This window comes from Xiphias gladius, chromosome 22 (genome assembly GCF_016859285.1).
Source record: "Xiphias gladius isolate SHS-SW01 ecotype Sanya breed wild chromosome 22, ASM1685928v1, whole genome shotgun sequence".
Classification (NCBI taxonomy): Eukaryota; Metazoa; Chordata; class Actinopteri; order Istiophoriformes; family Xiphiidae; genus Xiphias; species Xiphias gladius.
In genome coordinates, this window is record NC_053421.1 from 24082323 (window position 1) to 24102157 (window position 19835).

The 19835-nt window shown below is 39.5% G+C and overlaps 1 protein-coding gene across 2 annotated transcripts; it reads right to left on the reverse strand.

The window, feature by feature from the left end:
- Positions 1 to 3305: 3305 nt before the first annotated feature.
- Positions 3306 to 13921, reverse strand: LOC120783737 (interleukin-21 receptor-like). 2 transcript variants are annotated; one of them, XM_040116906.1, is made up of 9 exons: positions 13577 to 13921; positions 13076 to 13194; positions 12685 to 12793; positions 11604 to 11791; positions 10922 to 11055; positions 10618 to 10807; positions 10305 to 10377; positions 7482 to 7575; positions 3306 to 4751 (listed from the first exon to the last, which is right to left on the reverse strand). In XM_040116906.1, exons 2-9 carry the CDS (start codon positions 13134 to 13136, stop codon positions 3972 to 3974), a joined length of 1629 nt encoding a protein of 542 aa, XP_039972840.1. In that variant the 5' UTR covers positions 13137 to 13194; positions 13577 to 13921; the 3' UTR covers positions 3306 to 3971. The 2 variants fall into 2 exon arrangements, with proteins under 2 accessions (XP_039972840.1, XP_039972841.1); XM_040116907.1 differs by lacking the exons at positions 12685 to 12793; positions 13076 to 13194.
- Positions 13922 to 19835: the final 5914 nt, after the last annotated feature.

Sequence of the window (19835 nt, forward strand, 5' to 3'; positions counted from 1 at the left end):
AAAAACAGTAGACATCCCACAAACAACACCTCAATATAAAAACTCAACATTTACACTTAAGAGAAAGACAGAGAAAACAGAGGAAATAAAAGAAAGGCCATGCCTTCTTTGCAATAACCACTGGACCAGTATTGCTGTACAAAGAATGGTCTTGATATATGATCACACACATGAAAGTATGCATGGCAACTTGATATTGTTTTTCCTCCTCTATGAAACTGTCTTGCAGTGTACCTCTAGGACCAATTCTTGGCCGTATTGTTTTCTCAATGTACCTGCTTCTCCTTGGTCATATAATCAGTAGGCACAATATATTTTTAAAAATGTTTACGCAGATGATAATCAATCATGTCCTCCTGTCAACTTTGCTAATTCTTGTAGTTTGGGTGTCCTAGAGGACAGCTTTGATGATATTAAGTGTTGGATGTCTTGTAACTTTCTCCAGCTTAACAAGCATAAGACTGAGATAATTATGCGTGTCCCCCACCTGGTCTGACAGTCAAACTGATCAGTAAACTTTGTTTCATGCCAGGGGGTTTTACAGTCTGATTCTTATCAGTGGAAAAAAACATTTTTTGGGGCATGAATACATCTTGCCTGGAGCACTGTAACTTTGCAGTAAAAACACCACCTAAAAACATAACTACAAAATGTTCATGTCACAGTACCTTATATAATACCCATTTATTTCTCAATACTAATGTCTGAGAGAGTAGAAGTGGTCTCTTGCACATTTATCTGATAGAACACAGGTGATCTGCATTGATGGTCTCACATCAACCTACCTTTTAGTAACCAAAAGGGTACCACAAGGCTTCGTGCTTGATCCACTATTATTTAAAATCTACATAAACAATACTACTATTGCAACACAGACTTCTGCTTATGCAGATGATACACTCTTGTATGCACATGGCTCAACACAAATTCAAGCAACAAAACTAAATCTAAACCCTAAAACTCATGCTGAATAAGACTAAATATGCTTCCTTCTCAGGAACCTATAATTCTGTCTACAATTCTGATCTTCCACCTTAAAACAACTTGATGCAGTGTGCCCTGCGTTTCATTATAGGAGATAAATATTGTCCTCATTAATGTGTACAATATGAAAATGTAGGCTGGTCCTCACTAGCAACAAGAAAAAAACTGTCTCCTACTGAAGCTGCCTCGGTATAGTATATCACATCTCTTCTCAAATCTAAAACTACCGTTCATCAGACCAGATCCCAGGACTGGATAACTCTTGATACCCTTTAAGTAAACACTGAACTTAGGAGGACTGTCTTCCAGTACTTTTCACCATAAAACTTCTAATTTGTAATATTTTTAGAGATTTGTGTCATATTTATGATGCTGTTTGTGTGCAGTTGTTTGTGACTTCTTCTGCTGTACTCAGGTTTCTCTTGCAAAAGAGATCTTGATCTCAATGACTCTAACCAATGAAATAAAGGTTATTATAATAACAATATACTTTATGTCATTTTGCATAACCTTTTCTAGCAATGGAACTCTTGTAGCCTAAAATATCCTAAAGGGGTTAGATACCATTGCAACATACTAAGGAAGTGTGATTCCATCAAATAACAACGCGTTTTGTTGGCAGCAGTTATGACATCTAAAACAAAACAGCAACGAAAAAACCTCCATGCTAAACGGATGTATAGCAAGCTTCAGATTGTTGATAATTTTTGATATGCAAAACTATGTCTTCATTGTTGATGTGCAAAAACCACAAAATAATATAAAACTAGATTTACCACCTTGCAGTTGTATGCCTTCACTAACCGGTCAAGTTGCAGTTTACATCCATGTCTATCCAGACTCTTATAATATATCTAGCGAAGACTTGGAAGTAATTTAATAAAGGCGTACAGTGTATTTTTTTTTTTTTTAGTTTCGAGGTGGGCATCCAAGATTAGTGTCATCAATTCAGTATCTGACCAAATGTTAAATTCTGTTCCTGACTTATGGCGTTGAATAATGGCCAGAAAAGGGTTTTTGAAGACCATTATGATGTCAACGTGAAGATGACCTCTGACGTTTCGGATATAAAATGTCATCACTCCATCATTTAATACTATGAGACATTTGTGTAAAATTTTGTCGTAATTAGTGGATGAATTCTTGAGTGTTTTGTGAGCACATACTGACATTTACCTTTGAGTCCAAGTGGACGTTTGTGCCAGATGTAATGAAATTCCCTCCACTTGTTCCTGATATATCGCGTTCACAAGAATGGGATGGATGAATGGACATTGCCGTGTTGATTTTTTTTTCTATTCTTTTTTTTTTTTTTTTTACATAACTGAGTTCTTTCGATGCATTGGTCTAATAATTAGTCGCCCTCCACTCAAAAGTGTGTTTTGCTTGTTACTTGATTTGTTTGACCTTCACCGTGCAGAATGTGTGCAAAGTTTTTGTCACCAGAGAACTGTTTGCAGAACCACTTGCTACAAAATTGACATGATCAGAAGCCGAAGATTGAATGGCTGATACGGCTCATGGTGAGGAGCCGCAAAAACTCAGACTGGAAGACTGGAACCCTTCTATCAACCTGGAAGCTGAAACTAAGCACTTTCTCAATGTAATGCAGTATAGAGCCAATATCATATCAAACATGTCACCGTTCTTACAGATTGCACTCTATGTGAATACAGATTTTATTTATATGTTCAAAAATTAGTAACTGGGTCAGAAGGTTGTGGACAGTAACAAATAGACTGGTGTAGGATGAAAAAACAAACTTGCACAACATTGTGAGACCATTAGTTGGAAGGGAAACTCAGGACTTGAAAAGTAAATGAGCAACACTTCCCCCTCCCACTACGGGTCCCCTCAGGAAACCTTTCAGTAGGAGAAATCCACCCTCAGGCACTCTTACACTGTTAGATATTATCAGTTATTGATACTCAACAAAACCTGACTAACATGTACTTGAAACTTCATTACATATCCTGATGTAATGGCATAACTACATCTGCCAAGAATAGGTAAAATACTTAGCATGGGCCCAGCAAAGCCAAAGACAGCAACATTTTTAACTTTGTCCATTTTTAACAAGTTTTTAGGGTCGGAGTTTCCCACTAGAAAGGTAAAATACTGGCGCTGCACTTCCATATAAATGTGAAACATGCCATTTGGTGAAAGAGAACAAATATCGGCTGCAAACATTGTCTACATAACTGAAGGTGAAAGAAGAGATTGTCAAAGCCTCCTGGTGCATGTGGTGAAGGCCAGAGAAAAAAAAAAAAAATTACCCACTTGTGTTTAGAGATGATAACAATTTGTTCCAAGTTTGCTTTTTACTGACATTGCACAAAACAGGATGGATGGTTACAGTGGTTACAGACAAAACGCATGTGCAAGGAAAACAAACATTATCAGACATCTTGATAAGGCAGTATGCATGCTCATGCTGCAGCACAGGCTAATGAAGTATGGATGGACATGACAGTGTGAAGCAGTAAATACAGTGACAAAAGTGCAGAAAACACTCTCCAGCAGTCTAAACCAAAGCAATATGCAACATTTTGATCCTGTGTTGTCACGTCTATGAAGTCAGGAGCGTTCCATCGGGCTAATTATAGACTTTCTCAGTGCTTTACTGTGATCTATTAATAAATTGATACATTTAAAAAAAATGACTTGAGTAATCAAGTTTAAAAAACTTACCGTAAGAGTCAGTTAGAACAAGATAAGAGTATTACATTCTCACACTCCGGTCTCTTTGAATTGTCTTTTTAAAAGCAAAACACACAAAAGTAAACATGAACATGACTATATACATATGTAGTACAAAACATTTCAAGATGAACAAAACATACAGGATTATATGCTGACCAGACAACTAGAATCTTCTTTTAATTCAAATATCTGTTGTAGAAATTGCCAACAATAATGTCCATGTTTTACATGCATGTTGCACAACATTGGAAACTGTAATTGTGGCAGTAAATCAGAAGCGTTAATCACTGTGTTTCACGTTGTTCATTCTCTGAGTTGCTGGAGTTCTCCTGAATAGTGTTACATATCATCCACTGCTTGACGTAGTTAGAATTTGAGTTCTTGTGCTCATGAAATAAATCAGAGTCAATCTGCTCTCCCCTGTTTGAGTCTGAGGCCCCTGGGCTGCTGCACTCTACAAAACCACTGTCGATGGTGTCCAAGTCCACATGAGGGTAGCCGTCTTCCGACTGCTCGTTAGAGGCGAACGAGTCAAGTGATAGTCTCTCTGGTTCGTTAAACTGGGCGTGTGGTTGAAAGTTTAAATTTTCCACTGATAACTTATTGGATACTTGGTTTTCATGTTGTGGTAACATCCCACTTTGTCTATCCATCCTGGACAACTGAGGTCCCTCTAAATCATAGCCAGCGTGTTCTCTGTTGTCTTCTTCAAACGAACCAAAGCTTTCTCCATCTTGGAAACTTCTGAGGGTGTTCACGGAGCTCTGCGACATGACCTCCTCCTCGAACTCTTCTCCAGACAGGGTCACAGTATGGATGGAGATGTGTCCCATGGAGTGACTGGTGCCCTGTGAACTGCCACCATCCTGGAAGTGCAGTGGCGAGTTGCTGTGAGGCTGCAGCATATGGAGGAAATGACCACCTTGTTTTGTCTCGTTGTCCTCGCTGTAGCTTTGCGCCTCGTTGTTCCACTGAAGGATGTCGTGCTGCTTCTCGCCCATCATCTGCACATGCGAGTTGATCCTTAGGTAATCATACTCGGTGAATACAGGCTTCACCCACTCCTACAACAGAAAAAATGGAGGACATTGACTTAGAGTACTGGCTTAGATAAATGGTAACACTAGCCTATGAACGTTTAATGGAACGTTTAAAATGACTAATACTGTATACAGTATACACACACACTACAATTTGGGGAATAATACATGAGGTGCATAATTAAGGCCATTATATCTAATTATTATCAGTGACAGAACCTTTGTTTCACATAGAAAATATCGACATTTTGGCCATTGAGAAATCACTATTATATACGCTTTAGCAATTTTCCGTTACATGGAAAGGCAGACATTCCATAAAGTAAGGAGCATACATGAATGTTCCCACACTAAGCATACAGTATATGACTTGGTTTGACTCAATTAAAAAATAATGCTAGGTATAACTGTGGTTTTTACTTTGATGCATTCTTAATGTGCGACTCTCTCCGCAAATGTAAATGGCTTTGCAGCGACTCATTCATGTTACAAAATTATAAATGATCTGCAGCCACCTCTTGTCTCCATGCAGGACGGTGATGCCCAGATAAGCATGAATCAGTTTCTTGACGCAAAGGTCACCACATCCTGAGGCAAGACGCTCATCAGCATCACTGCATTGTCTCTGATCTGCTGAGAAAATGCTCGCAGTCTGCACCACACGGAAAAGCTAGCGCAGGTGAACTACACCAATTATTTCTGAAAGATCTGGATCAGTTTGTCGCGGTGATCATCAAGACAGGATATATAGCTCCAAACAAATATAACACCTGATGATATCCATTTGAAGAGTAACAAGGACTGTACTAAAAAAAACCTCATACCTGTGATAAAGCACTACACACTACAGACGTGTTGCATCACTCACACTTTCAAACTCAACCAGTTTTGCACCAGTTTTAGGATGATACAATACAGATTTAAGATTATGTAATGTAAGTGGTTGTATTTACATGCGTGTCCTTCTTAAACTGGCAAATTTAAGTAAATTGAATTCCTGTTTGATGAATTTGAGATTGCAGTATTGATGACAGACGCTGCTATGAAAAACACTCTGCAACGTCAGGATCATCTACCTCAACTAAACTCCTTTGCGGTAGCTTGTAAATTACTGTCGATGCTTGTTACCTCTTTTGTTGAAAGTAATTCAATTTTGAAAAAAATCTCAAAAATGTATACACAATTACCAATGACCCCACAAATGTCCTTTATTTCTTCTATAATATCATAGCCTGTGTGTTTTATATTGTTGGCATGTACAACAAACAGAAGACAGTTTGGTTCTCCTACACAGGCCATAAGGCTAGGTAAATGAGACGGTCCGTTTACTCTGTGTATAGACTGCTAAATGCACCTGCATTTTTGCACTTTCTGACATAATGTGCAATCATGTCACAGCCATTACGTCTCGTCTCCTACATGATTTTCTTTACACTGTCATATTTTGTATTTTTAGATTGTTTTTATGTGTGTGAATGATGGTTTCGTTTTGATGGCTGTCAATCAGCTTACCTTGTTCCTTAAGGAGCAAACATTTTGAACTAAGTTCAATTCTAGCACAGTTTAGTTTAGACATTTAGTATAGTGGAGCAAAGTACAGCAGTGAACTTCTATATTTCATTATCTCTTGTACTTCCCCTTTCACAGTATGTTCTCTCAGTTACTTGCTGCAGTAGTGCACTCTGCTGAGCAACGTTTGTAACTGTACTGAAATCTCACACTAATGGTGTTGGTTGAGCTTTCTTGTCCTGACGTGGCTCATTCAGAAGCAACCGCAACGGTGTCAAAAGCAAATAACACAGTGTTTTTGAGGGAATATCCCGATGTACTGTAGATGATGTAATGATTTTGTAAGGACAACCTTGTTTGCAACAGATAGTTAAAAACAAAACTCTGAGAATCATAAGTAACATGGACACGATGAGGGTACCGTAAAAAAGCCACGTCACAATATTAGGATAAAAAAGGGTACCAGACAATGTCCAGACTCCTGATATTGATATTATAGTGATACACTACAGTATATAAGCCAGAAACAGGATGAACAGAATTTGGTGAAAAGTCTTTTTACTTTGTTTTTAAACCCTGCTTAAACTGCTCAATGACTGTTCTTTATTGGACACTTGTGCCAAGCAGATGCAAAGTAATCTGAAACATACCTGTTTAAGGTATCTTTTGGGGGCAGAGAGTAAGATTTGACCATTTTGAGGCCATTTTGCCAACATAGACATTTAGAAGTGTGGTCTGCGCTCCATCAGTTTTGACATAAAATTAGAACAAGTAAATGTATTTCATTACAAATAATAATTAGCCTGTCTCTGGGTGTCAAAACACAGAGGGAAGAACTTAGATTAGGGGAAATATTAAAAAGTGATGGAAAAAATAACAAGTTAAAAAGAAATACTCTGGGCCCATACCAAGTCAAAACAGGCTTTTTTTAGCCTGACACAATGACACATAAAAGATCTGAAACAGATATACCAGGGGTATTTTCCACTGGGGTGGAACAGGTCGGGCTTTCATACGCAAGTATCTACCCACAGCATCTCAGATAAATGAAAAACGAAAAGCCTCTTGAAGCCCCTGCACACTGAGTCATTCACATCACGAGGGCCCTTAAATGTGAATGAAGGGAAAGTCCCACCAAACGGGATCCAGATGTGCTAAAAGTCCCCTCTTGGGCAACACCTGCTGGGCCATTTTGTAAATTACACACAGAGCCCAATGAGCCGACTTTGTTTTGCTTTCTCTCACCTTGAAGTTCCCTCCATAGTCATGGTAGAGGGGCTTGAAAAACTCATTTGGCTTGGGTATGTATGTAATCAGCTGGATTCTTTTCTGCAAACACCTGAAACAAATATGAAAAGATTTCCGAAAAATAAGGGAAATAGAGAATGAAAAACAACATGACATTTATAACTCAAAGGTGCTGTGTCTCTTTTGATGAGGTGATTTCGTTTTCGGTGGTGGTGACCAAAGGCTGCAGCTTTCTAAATCATAACCAGTAATGCTGATGGCACAAAATGACTTTCATGTGAATTATTATACCGTACGAAGCTGAAGGCATGAGTTCCAGTCACATCTTAGCACTCTGACTAAAAATTTAAAACATTTTATTACTCAAAATAGAACAATGCATGCCTTTTCGAGAGGTACAGGATGTGAATCACAGAAAATGTACCATTACCTCTTATTTAATCATAAGAACTTTACAGTTTATCCAAATGTAGTGTTTTAAGCAGTGGATTGAACCCTTTGATCACACAACAGTTTGGAAGTGACAGAAGTTAAAACTGCCCACATATTACATGCCCCCATTGTGATAAGTCTGTGTTAATTTGCAGTGTTAGTTTTCATCTGTTTCATTTCTAACCCATTGATAAGAAACAGCAAGTGCCTTACCAATAAGTTCGAAAATGCACACTCAGTTGCCAGTTTATTAAGTACAACTAGCTTAAACCAGTGTAGGTGTTGCAGCTAGCTGCAACACCTGTCAACATGTTGACGTTCGGACCCACCCCACTCATTTTCGAACTCGGTCCTCATTTTGATCTCAACTACACACCTTGAAAGTATCTTGCAGAGTTGTGACTCTATCAAAGTGACAAAATCTGTCCAACGACAGACAGACAGACAGACAGACAGACAGACAGACAGAGTACTCAAAACCACCTCAAGGGTAGTTCCCACTACAGAAGTTTTCTTCTAGACCACATATTAGTATGATTTCACATACAAACACACACACAGACACACACACAGACACAGACACACACACACACACACACACACACACACACACACACACACACACACACACACACACACACACACACACACACACACACACACACAAGGTGAAAACAATACCAGTACCAGTCGCAGCTGGTACTATTGTTGATTCGATATTTTAGGAAGCGTGTCAGACATTATTCCTCATAAGAAAATTAAATGATATTAGAGTCACTCAAAATGTTCTGGAAAAAGTGTATGTCAGCCTGACAGAGAGCATCTTTATGTTATAACTACTCAGTCTGGTTGTTCGCACTATGGCAACAAAAAACACCCCCAAAAAACGGGTGGCTAGTGTTGTTAGAACAGCAGGGAAAAATTTTATATTGCCAGCAGTTATCTGTCGATGCTCTGTATAAAACTGTTGCGCACAGGAGAGCTCTGTCTTTTCTTTATGACATCAGACATCCTCTCCTATCTGAAATCTAGATAATGCGTTCTGGGTGATGCTTTAGAACGCCATGTAAAATTAATCTACTGAACAAACACAACCCACATCCCCATGAAGGGAGGTTTCAGTAACAGACGTATTCCTAACCTCTGCACATTTACTGCAGTATTAAAACTAGTACTGCTGTAAATGCAGTGGACCAAATACTGGAAAACACCTCAGATTATGACACTAAACAATGCAACAGCACCACAAACTGCAACCTCCAAAATGACTACACTGCATATGCCGCTACTAATAATGAGATTCATTATGAAGAGCATACAGTATGTAAGCGGTGCATTGAACCAAAGTTGAAATCAGTATGGCTCACAGAATATATCATCTTATTACATCTGCGTCCACGCTCTTTTTTTTGAGCCGGTGTTTTTTTGCCTCTGAATTAGTAGTACAAGTGAGTTGTACTCAGTTCTCTTACACCGATGCTCTGCATGACTTCCTATGCCTGCTAGCCATTTCAGTGCAATGTGTCGCTGCACGCACAGCGCTGCAGTGGTTTCTCTACATGTGGGAGGTGATGCAAGGAAAGTGTAGATCGAAGCAGTTAGAAGACTTGCTAATCATTTACTGGAATACAAAGTTCTGATGACCTTACATCTTAATTTGCTTTCACATCACACACAAAGTTATATTGTGTGCAATTAATGCATATTTAGTTATGAGTAAATACGAAAGTAAATTTAACCTTAAACACAATTTGCACGTTTTATTTCTATGATAATTAATAGTTGCTTCAGTCCAAACATTTTCATTTCTGCAAGTTTCTCCAAAAGCCAGTAGTAATCATTGAACATTGAGGACCACCACTTCAAAAACATACAAACGGGGCTTTTGAGCTCATGTGGTAAATTTTTTTGAAGTGGCAAACACCACAATGTTTTAGTAAATATGGAAACATGGGCCAGTGAAGTGTTAGGCAAGAGACATCTTAAGAAGTTACTGAAGTTCTGATGGTGACTTAGCACCTTCCCTGCTGAGATTTGAGGCTAAAATCCGACACATGCTTTGAGCTAGAATGGCACTCAGTAGAGCGCAGACCTCCGCCAAGGTCAAATACTGACGAAGAGGTCTAAAAATGTCCTATCTCACAATGTTTAGGAAAGTGATCAGAAATTCCCGGATCCGCCCCTTCAATCGGATCGGCACCAAAGTTTAAGGGGTTCTTCCCTGGCCCATGCCTCATCCGTTGCATAATCCTGCTGACGACTTAACAAACAAACCAACAAAAAAGACACAAGCGAAAACGTAACCTGCTTGGCGGGGCTAAAAAGGAACGAGATTAAAATCCCATGCCTTGAGAAAAAATAGGTAACCCCGGTGTGTACAATACTCACAGTTTCTGTAAATACAGGAAGCCGAGGACAAAAATGAAGCCAAAGGAGATATACAACCAAGTTCCATTGTATCCTGTAAAGGAGACATAACGTATAAAGTATGTAATGAACGAAATTATATAATAAACAAACTTAACGGTCCCTATTTCTGAAACGTTCGTATGAAGGATCAATGCAGAAGCACACACTTGTATGATAGTTTAAAGCATAAGAACAGTCAAATATAACGTGACGAGCCTCCACTGTCTGACTTAGCATGAATCAACCATGATTCCATCATGTTTCCAAGGTGGAGGGTACAATATTCTTTTACCTTCAACCTCTACAGAAGTTTCTGTCGTTCTCCATTCTGCAGTAGCGCTCCACTCGCTCCACGGACCGCGATAGACATTGTCGGGGCACATTTTGGCCTGAACATCCACAGTATAGTTGACCTTTGGCTGAAGTTTGTTATGGTCTAACTGAATGTACTTTGTTTCTATTAAGAGTAAATAAACTGGATCCTGTCAGGGAGGAATAAAAAACAGAACAGCTTTGCATGAGAGTTGTCAGCAGCAGAACTTGAGAATGATGTACTGCGACAGCAACTCAAGTCCAAGTTTTTACTCCTGTATTACCTTTGACAAGTCTTTGCTCTCTCTTATGCGCACGTTGTATATGAGACAGTCTTTTTCGTTGTGGTTGTCCCAAGTGATGTTGTAGAATCCATCAGTGTTTGTCACTTGAACTTTGGAGAGAGGTTGAGGTTTAACTGTGAAAGTAAAGTCCCAAGGAGGACCAGGGGAATATTATGAAACTGAAAATTCATGTGCCAGTCATGCTCAACACCACAAGTGGCAGTTAGACATTATTTTTAGCTTCTGTCTTAATTTGGAGGGTAAAGCAGGTGAGTGGCTGTTTGCTACAAAACGACAGCTTGGGGTAAATTTGGAAAGTTGCAAGTATGATTCTTGTCACTGCTGGATTTTAATGTACAGTCATTTGTGAATGCTATTAGTAACATTAGCATTAACATTAACATTCGCTGGCTGTATTCAACAAGAAGGACATTTTTTGGAGTTTTTTACAAGTATCTAAGATGTGTAAAAAAATGCTTATGCTGGATGAAAAGAAATTAACATTAAACTTTTCACAAACCCTTTCTACACGTACTTTGATGCCACTAAACATGTCATAAGTGATGTAAATGCTGCTGTTGTCTATGAACTTTTTATAAGGCTTATAAGGTATTTATATGTTCAGTAGAAATGTCGAATACTGAAATGTCAAGTTATGCTGGTATTCTCAGTTTTAACTTACCCACATCACTCAGTGACCAGCTGGCTGACTTATAGGTCCTGTTTATTCCTTGATCGTCTTGTTGACTGACTGTCACACTGCACTTGGAGCCAATGGATGCAACCAGATAAAGGTCTTCCAGATGCATTGTGCACCAGGATTGAGGCGGTTTGACTTCACAGCTGCCATTAACCTCTTCCTGTTCTTCACTATAACAGAAAAAAACGTGGGTTACAATCAGTAATGGCCTGTGGCGTCAGCTGACATCTCAGCAACAAGGGTTGTAGAACAGAGGTGATGCAGTGCAGGTACATTCATTATTGATTAAACAGCCAATTACTTTCTCAATTAACTGAATTATCGTTTTGACTAAGAAAAAAAAAGGCAGAAAATGCAGAAAAATGCCAGTTGTAATTCCCCACAGCCCAAAAAGATGCATTATAATTGCTCGTTATTTTGATCAACAGGTCAAAACCCAAAGCTATTGAGTTCATTATCATATATGACAAAGAGAAGGATCAAATCACATATGAGAAGATAGGAACCAGAAAATGTTTTGCATTTTGCTTGAGAAATAACTGAGATGATTAATCGATTTACACAATAGTTTTTAGTCTAGTCTTTCCACTAATTTAGACACTGTTTCTAAATGAGTCTTTCCACTAATTTAGAAACAGTGTCGGAGCACTTACGAGTTTATTTTTTAACTGTAAAATGTCCCGCTGGGTAGATATCTTGGTTGCAGTCCTTTAATATCCAAATTTAGCGAATCCTTCTCAAAAATGTTTGTTTGTGTCATTTGTTTATCTTAAAAAAACAGATGAAAGGCATGTAAGCTAGCCAATTGCTCCTGAATTTTTAAAAAAGCAAAACTGGCCGGGATCTATCAAAATACAACTGATATTCCAATATTACAAACAGCACAATAATAACCCAATGATTATGTGTAATTTAGAAAGAAAAAGAAAAGAAAAATCGACAGCTAGCTCCCAGGCTACTACCTGAATTCAAGTCAGTGGTACTATAATAAACCGACATACGGTATCAAACATCAACATGAAATAAAATATTCATTACCAGTGACACTAACGACAACTTGTACCTGCAACTGACTTGAAGTAGGACAGGATATGTCGGCAAAGAGCTTGAACAGGAACAATTCAGTGATTCCTCATAGTCCGTCGAGCAGGTGCCATTGCATAGAGATGTGACTGTAGCAGAAATGATGCGAGTGGTCAGTTGCTGAAGGGCACTACAAATGCCTATTGCTTTAAATCCTTTATCTGACAAGGCCAGTTAAGTTAAGTTAAGAAGCTAATTTTCATTTTCAAGGGGAACTTGGCCAAGGCCACAACAACAAAGAGAGAAAATTACAACAATGTACAAGAGTAAAATACTAAGCTCATCTAATATGGAAAACATTAAGTGGGGAGTTTCCATTAGAAAGTTGTGTCAACGCAAGAACAAGACACTGATTAAGCAAGTAGACTTACCACCATGAATCAACAAAGTGAGGTCCCACAGCAACAATAAGCACACAGGTTTAAGAGCCATTGGGATGACCCACTGTTATCAGCTGCTGGTTAGACAGGATGAAACACAGCAGCTGAAACTAAACAAAGATATACTCGTTATAAATTTGTTTGTGGTAGAGAGAAAGAAAAAAAGAAAAAAGAAAAAAAAGGAGTCAAACACTCAAAGAAAAAAAAAAATAGCCCTCATCTGGGATAATCTGCGACAATGGTCAGTTATCAAATGGACAAAGGTTCAGAAATCTATCTACACTATCAGATGTGGTAAATAAACATCATTAGCAGTAAAATCAACACTCAAATACATTAATAAAAGAGCATCAACATTTTCTAGTCAGAATTACAAGTAATAAATGATTATTACTACTGGCATTCAAATGACACTTTCTGCTCTCAGTTTATTGATAACTCAACATTTTCTGCTCTCAATTTTTAACAAACTTAAAGAAGCAGCGTTCTTACCTTTTTGTGCTTCAAAATTCTGCCGTTTTAATTAGTCAACCAGCTAACGGAGTCATTAATGCACTGATGTCTGTGTGAGAACACTGAGTGGAACAATGAACAGCCCTCGTCACAGCGAAAGCGTCACCATCAGTGGCATGACTAAGGATGTGGTTTCAGACCCTTTGAGAGGTGCCTGTGTGGTGCCTTTCCACCACATCCACACTGCCGCTATGAATATGCAATGGCTAATCAGAAGAGAAAAAAATTATAAACAACAGGAAACTGAAATGATCTTCTTCAAGATATTTAAGTCATTTTATTCATCCCGTGTGGATCACCAACTTGTAATAAAATACACAAGGAGAGCGAAAAAATGTTTATTTTTTTTTTATAAACCAAGTGCTAAGCCAGTTTTCAGTTGAGGAAATGACAGAGATATACAGAGATATTAATTAAACAAACAGTTAGTGCTCCACTGACTGTCCTGCCAAAAGTGTTACTTATTACAGAGCTCCTCCTTGCTCATATCTGTTCTGACAGTGACTCAAAACACGTTTCCAATGAGTTTCAGTTCTGACATTATTCTAAATCTGACACCAGATAGGTTTTGTGATACCTTTCAAAAGACCCTTATCGCACACCTACGTGTCTACAATAACAATTTATCAGGGATTTTCAGAAGTTTCCTGCAGAGCGCAATGTGCTTGAAGCTAAATGAGTCACAATCCTTCTGTGATGCCCCTCAGAGCTCACTTTTAATAATCAGATCAGCTCTAAATGTTGTTGCCTCTGAGCATTTTGGGCTAGATGTACACATTGTCCACCGGCAGTTGAACCATATGAGTCATAACCTGCGTGTATATAATGTGCCGTCTAAACTATAATACAGCACAATGACTTGTTTCGGGGTGGGACTCAAATCGCTACGTAGGTATGTAAGTGTGTCTCATTTAATGAGACTGTCCCAATATGAATCAAAGCCGATTGCAATTCTAACACACAAACTTACACAACGCTATGCACCTGTGGTGCTTTGGAACAGGTTAGTGGTAAGCGACGAAAGCCCAAGCTGAACAATATACATTCGGTGGCCACTTTAGTAGGTGCACCTGCAATATATCATGCAATCCTGTGCAACAGCTCAGCCATAAATTCTACTTTTACAAAGATAGTAATGTTCGGTCTTGGCCGACACTGTCAAAGAGGTGTTAATTCAACTAGATGTTTATTACTGAGGTTGTAGCATGCAGTGATGTTGAACTGGACTGTATTGTTATTGAAAGGTGTTTATAATGTTTTGCCCCCCCCCCCACATTTACAACCAGAACAGGGGAAGAAGATTAGAATCACATTTCGATATCATGCGGTCCACTACAGCACCACCACCAACCACGACCTCAGTAACGGACATACAGTTGCATTCACACTTCTCGGAGAGTTTTAACAAAAACTGAACCTGATAAGCTCCGTAGAGGCAGAATATGTGGCAGAGATGTTTCGCTGGATTACATTACATCGTACAGGTGTACCTGATAAAGGGGCCAGCTGCTCCTGCAATTGCCCTTGAACAAGGCAATGGTGTCAGAACTGGAGTTGGTCCCTGGGCGCAGCCGTGTGGCTGTTGGTTAGGATAGGTCCAATTTCTCCATGAGGATTAACAAACTCTAACTGTAACAAGTGTAGTATACAGAGATATAATTTTTAAAACATCCAGTTTTCTACATCATTTCCCCCACACATTAATTCACTGGGGTTGCCAGCCTGAGAGGTGGTCTTTAATGCCATGCTTTCGAGGTTGCAATACCCTGCACGGTGCTGATACGGTCCTTATGCCGTAGCTTAGGTGCACGTTAGAGCCCAAAGTCCAGTCACTTGGTCTAAACCCAACTGTCGTGTCCTCAGAAGGTTAATGCCTGTGATGTGCCTACAGCTCCCGGCCTAAACAGTTCACAGGCACTGGAGAACACAGTATATGAGGTTTAACTTGAACCCGAAATTATTTTTGGTTCCTTTAACAAACTCTTTCCTTTTAAGCTTCAAAAAGCACGGGTTGCCGAGCATTTAACACGAGTGCAGACGCTTTGTGCAGATTTCCCTTGGGTCTTCTGCTCACGATATTCTCGGTCGTGTTCTCAGTCTTCAGCGAAATGTGTTTCTTTTGTGTTGACTCATTCGCTCCGTTCTTTTTTTGGAGGCACAAAGCTTTTGACCATAATCAGTGTGACGTCGCAGGTGGAGGGACACGCCAGGTTGGATACCTGAAGTTGGTCAAAAAAATGGAAGCAGAAGGAGCAGGAGGGGCAAGATGGGAGATTGGAGGTTGTCCAACTAGAGCATCATATCGGACAAAGCGAGCTTCTACTAGTCTGCAGCATTGGCGGCATCCCAATATAGATGGTCTCTCTTCCTCAGTGAAAGTAAGAAGTGGTTTCTGCATGGCTGTGGTACTTTAAGTTAAAAAAACACAAACAAACCACATCTAATGCCCAGGTCACAGCAGTTGTGACAAAGCACGAAGCTTTTTGAACCAAGGTGTCTGAGAAGGTAGCTGGAATGTGGATTACAGTCTATGGAATGAATTCAATGACAGGCAAGATAAGCAGTCTTCAGGCTCCCTAAAATACTTTGTTAATTATATAATCAACTTTGTTTTCACTAAATTTGTGGAGTTTCTGTAAACCTTTTATTTATTTATTTTTAGACACCAGCAAACTGTGTTTCTGTCACCTGTTTAAGACCATTATGTGTAGTATATCTTTTTTCATTGACATAATTTAAATCTTTCACCATGTGAGAAGTTATGAAGACCACTGTCCTTATTTAACACCATTTAACCCGTTCTCTTGCTTCCGACATTTTCCACTGTTTTTTAAATGATTTAAATGTTAGAGACTGTCAACATTAGATCTTTCCCGTCTTTTATCTTTGGTAAAAGCTCATCACAGGCAGGCCGGGTCAGTTAACCCTGGGCGACCTGTGTGCAGTGTAATGAAAGTCACGCAACAGAATTGTACATTTCACAAAAAGCTACCTGTCTGACATCACTTTCACCTGTGTTCAGAGTTGTCAAGCGCGAGATGAAATCGATGTTAAAGCAGGATGATCACAGATGTAGACAGACACGTTGTTTGCCACAAATTGGGAAATTCTAGTCCCCGGGTGGGTCCAGCAAATGGAAAACAAGGCGAACCTTAGTTGTGTGAGTGCCTATCTACCTTTGTTCATTAGAGTCTGCCCACAACATCCTCCTCTTCTCCTCTCACACATCTCCCGCGTGACGCTCCAGCCTCAGTGACAGGCTGCTCCTCGGTCACCGCAGGGCCGGCGACGCTGCTGGCGGGTGAGTCCATCGGCCGCCGAAGCGCCACGCGGATCGACGGCGCTGCAGAAATGCCATCTTTGCACAAAGAGAGAAGCGTGTCTTAATGCAAGGGAAGCGGGCCCAGGCTGCCATATCAGGCCGACATTCCCCTCTGTAAAAACTGGATGTCAAACAGTAGCCGATTCCACCTCTGACATGCTGTGGATGCGAGAGTTATACTCAGCAGGTTCGCGGGCTTTGACACAGATATCACAGCTCGCAGACACTTTTTGTAGCCGGCTCTTTCTCTTCTTGATTTGGGAAGTTTCGCCCACTCTCCCTTTCAGATCACTCAGATCTGCAGTTCCGAGATATTTTTAGGCTGCACAGCATGTTTACCAAAGCAGCTTTGTGTGTCTGTGAGGGATCATTGTCCTGCCGTAGATGCCAGCCTCTTATCAGTCCAGTTTCGTGTCTGACTGCGTGACATCTGCATCCAGAATTTGCTGATGTTTACTGGAATCAATTCTTCCCCCTGTCCGTGCAATGTTTCCTGCGCCACTGGCTGGCACACAGCCCCCGAGCGGAGTATTTTCCATTTTATTCACAAAACATAACAACATACAAAATTAATGGTCCAAATTAATTTGGCTCATTTTTGAATGTCTGTTTGCTGCAGGGGTTGTATTTACTTCTTTTCACCTCAACATTCCACAAATCGTGTAATTTGCCCAAAACTCCAACTAAAACTACTTATTAAATTAAATTAAATTAAAGTAAATTCTAAATGAGGGTTTTTGTGTGTGTTTGTGTGGCTTCTCGGATTAAATTTAGGGGGAATCTTCTGGAATTTTTTTTTTCTTTTTTTTTGTTGGTTGGGTAAAAACCAGCTCCCCAAGAGAATATCAGTATTACTAGTTTGGCTTCAAAATAAATATCGTTGAACCCTAATGAGAGACAGACAGACAGACACACACACACACACACACACACACACACACACACACACGACAACACGGAGGGGGGGGGGTTAGATTCAGTAACGGGAATAGAGGCTCAATATCATCCAAGCATGTACTCACGGGGGAACTCCGTCATGATGACCCGCGCGCTTAGTTTTCACATCGTGGACTGAATCGGATCTTAATTAGTTTCAAAATTTAATATAAGGTTGACGCCCCTTTTCACAACAAACGAAATATCTGTACTGGGAGCAAATAAATGTCGATTTTTTTTTCTTTTTCTTTTTTCTTTTTTTCTGGGGGCAAGTTGCTGTGTTTCCCGAGACACAAGTCGAAAGTGAAAGGAAACCCGGTCTCGCCCTCCGCCGTTAACGACCTTTCACCAACGGTCCCACGGCGGTTTTTCCTCGCGTACGTTAAGCTCTCGCCGTAACCAATGTGTTTGCAGAGGTTGTCAGAACCACGGCGCCGGGACGTTTGGGCATCCTAAAGGACTGGCTCACCGTGTTTCGAGTCTGTCGGGTTTTTTTTGCTTGCTGTTGGTCATGACCCACTGTGCAGACTGGCCGTTACAAAATCCCTCTCTTGTGATGGGGGGGGGGGCAGGCAAATGTTGACGGGGGGGACGGGGCCAAAAGCGATGGGGGCCAAAATATCCACAGACACCCTTCTGTGCAAAAATGCGTTCAGAGGTTTATTTGAATCTAATATAGGGGTTCAGTGGCCTGAGTTAAACCAATCAAGCGGGTGTCTTCCACAGTTGCAGTCTTTTTAGTATTAAATTCCCTCTTTGTTTCTCCGAACAGTGTTTTTCTTGTTGAGCAGCAGTGGAGGATTTGTAACACAAAGAGGGAACTGGCACTGACATTTACTCCAAGTACTGTACTTGAGTAAATGTACTTTTTGTGGTACTTGTGCCTTATTCGAGTAGCTCCGTTTCATGCTACTTTAAACTTCCCCTCCACCACTTTTCAGACAGAATTATTATACTTTTAAATCCACTAAATTAAACGGAAAGATATATTTACTGGTTACTTTACAAATTAAGATTTTACATATGAAAAAAACATATAATAAGCTTATAAAATACGAAGCATTATTGAAGATGAAACAGTGGTTTACCAAACTTTTTGATTTGTGACCCCTTACATAAAAATAAGTGTTTGCTTGGGGCCCTTTGTCACGTTTCCATGTTCCATCAGAGACTTTTCCCCTCTAAATTTCTCAGACGGTTTTATTTAATAACTTTTGAGCCCTTAAGAGGTAAAATTATCCACAATTTCATGAAAGAAAGTTACTGTTACTGTCCAGAAAGTAACAATTTTTCTCTTTTTTTTCCCCCAACCAAATTAATCATCTCACAACCCCTCAGATTTATCTTGTGACACCTATGAGGAGGCCTTACCCCTGAATTGGAAACCACTGGGCTAAACTGGCAAACTGTATCTAAAGTAGCTAAAACTAGCTCCACCTTGAGAAGCTGCAACTGTAAAATGCTGCTGAAGCATTGATGCAGCCGTAGTAACAATCCAATAATGTTAGACAGAATTATTTCGCAGCCAGAGGGAGTTTTACTTTTGATACTTTAAGCACATTTTTGCTGATGATACTTCTGCACTTTCACTTAAGATTTTGAATGAATCTTTTTACTTGTAATGGAGTATTTTTGCATTGTCACATTGTCACTTTTTACTTAGTTACGTTAAAAGGTCTGAGTACATCTTCCATCACTGAGACCTACTTTTCTTAAATACAGTTTTGAAAAAGCAGTATTTCAATTTTACGAGACTTTATTACATTGTATCACATTTTGTAAAAACTGAAATTCAGGATCAAATTTTTTTTGTCATACAGGAAAGAGAATTGGAATATGTATGTGACAGCATAGTTACTCTTGCTAAATTGTACGTACATAAATGTTATATATATATAAACATTTCAAGGTTTAAACGTACCTTAAGACAATGTGAACAGATCCTATTATATAATTTTTTTTTCCTCATGCTGTTCAATT

Coding starts and splice junctions, on each gene's coding strand:
- LOC120783737 (XM_040116906.1), bottom strand. CDS start 13,136: ATGGCTCTTAAACCTGTGTGCTTATTGTTGCTGTGGGACCTCACTTTG. Junction 11,792..12,684: donor CTACTTCAAGTCAGTTGCAG/GTACAAGTTGTC, acceptor TTTCTGTTATAG/TGAAGAACAGGAAGAGGTTA. Junction 7,576..10,304: donor TTCCTGTATTTACAGAAACT/GTGAGTATTGTA, acceptor TATTTGTTTCAG/GTGTTTGCAGAAAAGAATCC.